Source organism: Oryctolagus cuniculus, chromosome 8, assembly GCF_051225735.1.
Source record: "Oryctolagus cuniculus isolate XC-2025 breed Fujian yellow rabbit chromosome 8, ASM5122573v1, whole genome shotgun sequence".
Lineage (NCBI taxonomy): Eukaryota > Metazoa > Chordata > Mammalia > Lagomorpha > Leporidae > Oryctolagus > Oryctolagus cuniculus.
In genome coordinates this window covers 18,624,508-18,631,686 of record NC_142874.1, presented here as the reverse complement: position 1 = coordinate 18,631,686, position 7,179 = coordinate 18,624,508, and the positions used below count along the sequence as shown (strand labels likewise).

Sequence of the window (7,179 nt, the reverse complement as noted above, 5' to 3'; positions counted from 1 at the left end):
GTGTGCCCACCAGGCCCCTCCCCTGAGACAGGGGGCTGGGTGCCGTCAGGTTCTTTCTTGGCTGCCCCTGGAACCCGGAGGTGGCCCTTGCCTGGTTCCTGGATCCTTTCACTTCCCCTTCCTCGTCGCCTTGCCGTGTGGAAGGGAAGGGCCGCTCTTAGCCCGCCAGCCCTGGCCAAGGAGGGGAACCCACTCGGAGGGTGGGGTGGCACCAAGGCCTTGCGCGGCCCAACGCACAAGGGGGGGACGGTGCGCCCTGCTGCGGGCCCTCGCCCTGGCCCCGGTGCCACCAGTTTCCCTTGGCCGGGATTCTTTGTGGCCTAGGCAGGCAGGCGCCCGTGCTGTCTCCGCACTGACCTAGGCACCCACCCACATGAGGCGTCGGGAGGTGTGGGGCCGGGAGAACATTGCTCTGCCTGGTTTCCTAGGCGGAGGCAGGTGTGTTGTCGGCAGAGACCCTCACTCAGGCCAAGTGCGTGATGTCTCTTCTTCTTCCGCAGACGCCGAGCCCGGCACCCGGGAACCTGTTCCGGACGTGCCGCTCCCAACCATGACTCCCAGCACCGAGGAGGCTGACCACGACCACGACCACGACCACGACCCCGACCCCGAGCACGACCACGGTAGGGGCCCGTGTGCCTTGTGTCCTCTGCCCCTGGGAGCCCGCTGGGTTGCCGGGGCTCCTTGAGCGAGAACGGGCTTTCCTATTGCCTCCGGGACCGGGAAGGTGTCGCCATGCGATTCCTTGTCCCGAAACGCTGGCCTGTGCTCTGGAGCTGCGGGGACGTCCTCGGGGCTCTGCCCGGGAAGGATGTGCTCCCTGGGGAGAGAGGGGCCGCGGTGCGAGTCAGGCGCTCCGAGACGGGGCCGTGTGTCCTCCCGGGTGCTCTGGTTGGCTGCACGCTGCCTGGGCCTGTCCGCAGGTTGTGCGTTTCTCTGCGTGGTGGTCTGCTGACCCGTGCGGGAGGGGCGTAGGCTTCCCCGCCCCCCACGTCTGCTCCCGCCATGACCCACCCCGGGGGTCTGGTGCAGCACTCCCAGCCCGCATGCCTGGCGTGGCCACGGAGGCTGCGAGTGCAGAAGCCTCATGGGACCCGGCGTGGAGTGCCCCACTGCCCCTGGTGGCCCAGTGTGCGCAGCGGACTTAGGCGCGGGCACGCTGGGCTCCGCGAGGGTGGTGCTCTGTGCCTCTGCCTCTCCTGAGACGTCCTTGCCTTCCTCTTGGCGTTGGCTGGTCTCCGAGCTCCCGGGACAGCGTCCAGGAGGCGTGGCCGCTGCCTGAGGACAAGTCCTCGATGTGCCCTCTGACGCTGGCACGAGCGTGTTCTGGACCCGTGCCGTGCCCCCAGGCAGCTGGGGAGTTGTCTGCCTTGTAGTGCGGCGGGCCACCAGGAGAATCTGACCCAGTGTCCTGGATGGGCCAGTTCCCAGTCGTGCGCTCGTGGCCCAGACCAGACCCGGGCTGGTGTGTGGAGCCAGCCACGCGGGCCCGTCTGTCCTGCGTGCCCTGAGTGGGCGCAGATGAGAGAGGGCGCGGTTGCTCCGTCCGCTTTTCTCCCCTCTCGCCCCCATGCGGGGAGCCGTCCAGCGAGGCCTGGCTGGACTGAGCCCGTGCCGGACACGGTGCTCCGTTGCCGTCCTGGAGGGCCCAGAGGATTGCTCGAGGTGTGCCCACCAGGCCCCTCCCCTGAGACAGGGGGCTGGGTGCCGTCAGGTTCTTTCTTGGCTGCCCCTGGAACCCGGAGGTGGCCCTTGCCTGGTTCCTGGATCCTTTCACTTCCCCTTCCTCGTCGCCTTGCCGTGTGGAAGGGAAGGGCCGCTCTTAGCCCGCCAGCCCTGGCCAAGGAGGGGAACCCACTCGGAGGGTGGGGTGGCACCAAGGCCTTGCGCGGCCCAACGCACAAGGGGGGACGGCGCGCCCTGCTGCGGGCCCTCGCCCTGGCCCCGGTGCCACCAGTTTCCCTTGGCCGGGATTCTTTGTGGCCTAGGCAGGCAGGCGCCCGTGCTGTCTCCGCACTGACCTAGGCACCCACCCACATGAGGCGTCGGGAGGTGTGGGGCCGGGAGAACATTGCTCTGCCTGGTTTCCTAGGCGGAGGCAGGTGTGTTGTCGGCAGAGACCCTCACTCAGGCCAAGTGCGTGATGTCTCTTCTTCTTCCGCAGACGCCGAGCCCGGCACCCGGGAACCTGTTCCGGACGTGCCGCTCCCAACCATGACTCCCAGCACCGAGGAGGCTGACCACGACCACGACCCCGACCACGACCACGGTAGGGGCCCGTGTGCCTTGTGTCCTCTGCCCCTGGGAGCCCGCTGGGTTGCCGGGGCTCCTTGAGCGAGAACGGGCTTTCCTATTGCCTCCGGGACCGGGAAGGTGTCGCCATGCGATTCCTTGTCCCGAAACGCTGGCCTGTGCTCTGGAGCTGCGGGGACGTCCTCGGGGCTCTGCCCGGGAAGGATGTGCTCCCTGGGGAGAGAGGGGCCGCGGTGCGAGTCAGGCGCTCCGAGACGGGGCCGTGTGTCCTCCCGGGTGCTCTGGTTGGCTGCACGCTGCCTGGGCCTGTCCGCAGGTTGTCCGTTTCTCTGCGTGGTGGTCTGCTAACCCGTGCGGGAGGGGCGTAGGCTTCCCCGCCCCCCACGTCTGCTCCCGCCATGACCCACCCCGGGGGTCTGGTGCAGCACTCCCAGCCCGCATGCCTGGCGTGGCCACGGAGGCTGCGAGTGCAGAAGCCTCATGGGACCCGGCGTGGAGTGCCCCACTGCCCCTGGTGGCCCAGTGTGCGCAGCGGACTTAGGCGCGGGCACGCTGGGCTCCGCGAGGGTGGTGCTCTGTGCCTCTGCCTCTCCTGAGACGTCCTTGCCTTCCTCTTGGCGTTGGCTGGTCTCCGAGCTCCCGGGACAGCGTCCAGGAGGCGTGGCCGCTGCCTGAGGACAAGTCCTCGATGTGCCTGCCCTCTGACGCTGGCACGAGCGTGTTCTGGACCCGTGCCGTGCCCCCAGGCAGCTGGGGAGTTGTCTGCCTTGTAGTGCGGCGGGCCACCAGGAGAATCTGACCCAGTGTCCTGGATGGGCCAGTTCCCAGTCGTGCGCTCGTGGCCCAGACCAGACCCGGGCTGGTGTGTGGAGCCAGCCACGCGGGCCCGTCTGTCCTGCGTGCCCTGAGTGGGCGCAGATGAGAGAGGGCGCGGTTGCTCCGTCCGCTTTTCTCCCCTCTCGCCCCCATGCGGGGAGCCGTCCAGCGAGGCCTGGCTGGACTGAGCCCGTGCCGGACACGGTGCTCCGTTGCCGTCCTGGAGGGCCCAGAGGATTGCTCGAGGTGTGCCCACCAGGCCCCTCCCCTGAGACAGGGGGCTGGGTGCCGTCAGGTTCTTTCTTGGCTGCCCCTGGAACCCGGAGGTGGCCCTTGCCTGGTTCCTGGATCCTTTCACTTCCCCTTCCTCGTCGCCTTGCCGTGTGGAAGGGAAGGGCCGCTCTTAGCCCGCCAGCCCTGGCCAAGGAGGGGAACCCACTCGGAGGGTGGGGTGGCACCAAGGCCTTGCGCGGCCCAACGCACAAGGGGGGACGGCGCGCCCTGCTGCGGGCCCTCGCCCTGGCCCCGGTGCCACCAGTTTCCCTTGGCCGGGATTCTTTGTGGCCTAGGCAGGCAGGCGCCCGTGCTGTCTCCGCACTGACCTAGGCACCCACCCACATGAGGCGTCGGGAGGTGTGGGGCCGGGAGAACATTGCTCTGCCTGGTTTCCTAGGCGGAGGCAGGTGTGTTGTCGGCAGAGACCCTCACTCAGGCCAAGTGCGTGATGTCTCCTCTTCTTCCACAGACGCCGAGCCCGGCACCCGGGTACCTGTTCCGGACGTGCCGCTCCCAACCATGACTCCCAGCACCGAGGAGGCTGACCACGACCACGACCACGACCACGACCACGACCCCGAGCACGACTACGACCACGACCACGACCATGACCACGACCACGGTAGGGGCCCGTGTGCCTTGTGTCCTCTGCCCCTGGGAGCCCGCTGGGTTGCCGGGGCTCCTTGAGCGAGAACGGGCTTTCCTATTGCCTCCGGGACCGGGAAGGTGTCGCCATGGGATTCCTTGTCCCGAAACGCTGGCCTGTGCTCTGGAGCTGCGGGGACGTCCTCGGGGCTCTGCCCGGGAAGGATGTGCTCCCTGGGGAGAGAGGGGCCGCGGTGCGAGTCAGGCGCTCCGAGACGGGGCCGTGTGTCCTCCCGGGTGCTCTGGTTGGCTGCACGCTGCCTGGGCCTGTCCGCAGGTTGTGCGTTTCTCTGCGTGGTGGTCTGCTGACCCGTGCGGGAGGGGCGTAGGCTTCCCCGCCCCCCACGTCTGCTCCCGCCATGACCCACCCCGGGGGTCTGGTGCAGCACTCCCAGCCCGCATGCCTGGCGTGGCCACGGAGGCTGCGAGTGCAGAAGCCTCATGGGACCCGGCGTGGAGTGCCCCACTGCCCCTGGTGGCCCAGTGTGCGCAGCGGACTTAGGCGCGGGCACGCTGGGCTCCGCGAGGGTGGTGCTCTGTGCCTCTGCCTCTCCTGAGACGTCCTTGCCTTCCTCTTGGCGTTGGCTGGTCTCCGAGCTCCCGGGACAGCGTCCAGGAGGCGTGGCCGCTGCCTGAGGACAAGTCCTCGATGTGCCTGCCCTCTGACGCTGGCACGAGCGTGTTCTGGACCCGTGCCGTGCCCCCAGGCAGCTGGGGAGTTGTCTGCCTTGTAGTGCGGCGGGCCACCAGGAGAATCTGACCCAGTGTCCTGGATGGGCCAGTTCCCAGTCGTGCGCTCGTGGCCCAGACCAGACCCGGGCTGGTGTGTGGAGCCAGCCACGCGGGCCCGTCTGTCCTGCGTGCCCTGAGTGGGCGCAGATGAGAGAGGGCGCGGTTGCTCCGTCCGCTTTTCTCCCCTCTCGCCCCCATGCGGGGAGCCGTCCAGCGGGGCCTGGCTGGACTGAGCCCGTGCCGGACACGGTGCTCCGTTGCCGTCCTGGAGGGCCCAGAGGATTGCTCGAGGTGTGCCCACCAGGCCCCTCCCCTGAGACAGGGGGCTGGGTGCCGTCAGGTTCTTTCTTGGCTGCCCCTGGAACCCGGAGGTGGCCCTTGCCTGGTTCCTGGATCCTTTCACTTCCCCTTCCTCGTCGCCTTGCCGTGTGGAAGGGAAGGGCCGCTCTTAGCCCGCCAGCCCTGGCCAAGGAGGGGAACCCACTCGGAGGGTGGGGTGGCACCAAGGCCTTGCGCGGCCCAACGCACAAGGGGGGACGGCGCGCCCTGCTGCGGGCCCTCGCCCTGGCCCCGGTGCCACCAGTTTCCCTTGGCCGGGATTCTTTGTGGCCTAGGCAGGCAGGCGCCCGTGCTGTCTCCGCACTGACCTAGGCACCCACCCACATGAGGCGTCGGGAGGTGTGGGGCCGGGAGAACATTGCTCTGCCTGGTTTCCTAGGCGGAGGCAGGTGTGTTGTCGGCAGAGACCCTCACTCAGGCCAAGTGCGTGATGTCTCTTCTTCTTCCGCAGACGCCGAGCCCGGCACCCGGGAACCTGTTCCGGACGTGCCGCTCCCAACCATGACTCCCAGCACCGAGGAGGCTGACCACGACCACGACCACGACCACGACCACGACCACGACCACGACCACGGTAGGGGCCCGTGTGCCTTGTGTCCTCTGCCCCTGGGAGCCCGCTGGGTTGCCGGGGCTCCTTGAGCGAGAACGGGCTTTCCTATTGCCTCCGGGACCGGGAAGGTGTCGCCATGCGATTCCTTGTCCCGAAACGCTGGCCTGTGCTCTGGAGCTGCGGGGACGTCCTCGGGGCTCTGCCCGGGAAGGATGTGCTCCCTGGGGAGAGAGGGGCCGCGGTGCGAGTCAGGCGCTCCGAGACGGGGCCGTGTGTCCTCCCGGGTGCTCTGGTTGGCTGCACGCTGCCTGGGCCTGTCCGCAGGTTGTCCGTTTCTCTGCGTGGTGGTCTGCTGACCCGTGCGGGAGGGGCGTAGGCTTCCCCGCCCCCCACGTCTGCTCCCGCCATGACCCACCCCGGGGGTCTGGTGCAGCACTCCCAGCCCGCATGCCTGGCGTGGCCACGGAGGCTGCGAGTGCAGAAGCCTCATGGGACCCGGCGTGGAGTGCCCCACTGCCCCTGGTGGCCCAGTGTGCGCAGCGGACTTAGGCGCGGGCACGCTGGGCTCCGCGAGGGTGGTGCTCTGTGCCTCTGCCTCTCCTGAGACGTCCTTGCCTTCCTCTTGGCGTTGGCTGGTCTCCGAGCTCCCGGGACAGCGTCCAGGAGGCGTGGCCGCTGCCTGAGGACAAGTCCTCGATGTGCCTGCCCTCTGACGCTGGCACGAGCGTGTTCTGGACCCGTGCCGTGCCCCCAGGCAGCTGGGGAGTTGTCTGCCTTGTAGTGCGGCGGGCCACCAGGAGAATCTGACCCAGTGTCCTGGATGGGCCAGTTCCCAGTCGTGCGCTCGTGGCCCAGACCAGACCCGGGCTGGTGTGTGGAGCCAGCCACGCGGGCCCGCCTGTCCTGCGTGCCCTGAGTGGGCGCAGATGAGAGAGGGCGCGGTTGCTCCGTCCGCTTTTCACCCCTCTCGCCCCCATGCGGGGAACCGTCCAGCGAGGCCTGGCTGGACTGAGCCCGTGCCGGACACGGTGCTCCGTTGCCGTCCTGGAGGGCCCAGAGGATTGCTCGAGGTGTGCCCACCAGGCCCCTCCCCTGAGACAGGGGGCTGGGTGCCGTCAGGTTCTTTCTTGGCTGCCCCTGGAACCCGGAGGTGGCCCTTGCCTGGTTCCTGGATCCTTTCACTTCCCCTTCCTCGTCGCCTTGCCGTGTGGAAGGGAAGGGCCGCTCTTAGCCCGCCAGCCCTGGCCAAGGAGGGGAACCCACTCGGAGGGTGGGGTGGCACCAAGGCCTTGCGCGGCCCAACGCACAAGGGGGGGACGGCGCGCCCTGCTGCGGGCCCTCGCCCTGGCCCCGGTGCCACCAGTTTCCCTTGGCCGGGATTCTTTGTGGCCTAGGCAGGCAGGCGCCCGTGCTGTCTCCGCACTGACCTAGGCACCCACCCACATGAGGCGTCGGGAGGTGTGGGGCCGGGAGAACATTGCTCTGCCTGGTTTCCTAGGCGGAGGCAGGTGTGTTGTCGGCAGAGACCCTCACTCAGGCCAAGTGCGTGATGTCTCTTCTTCTTCCGC

At 68.7% G+C, this 7,179-nt stretch overlaps 1 protein-coding gene across 1 annotated transcript; it reads left to right on the top strand.

Moving 5' to 3' along the window:
* Positions 1-2,012: 2,012 nt before the first annotated feature.
* Positions 2,013-4,263, top strand: LOC149124867 (uncharacterized). The gene is made up of 2 exons (XM_089303233.1): positions 2,013-2,269; positions 3,815-4,263. Exons 1-2 carry the CDS (start codon positions 2,038-2,040, stop codon positions 4,030-4,032), a joined length of 450 nt encoding a protein of 149 aa, XP_089159359.1. The 5' UTR covers positions 2,013-2,037; the 3' UTR covers positions 4,033-4,263.
* The last annotated feature ends 2,916 nt before the right edge of the window (positions 4,264-7,179 follow it).

Excerpts from the sequence above, each read along its gene's own strand:
- LOC149124867 (XM_089303233.1), top strand. The coding sequence starts at position 2,038 with ATGAGGCGTCGGGAGGTGTGGGGCCGGGAGAACATTGCTCTGCCTGGT. Across the intron at positions 2,270-3,814 it reads CGACCCCGACCACGACCACG|ACGCCGAGCCCGGCACCCGG; the intron begins GTAGGGGCCCGT and ends CTTCTTCCACAG.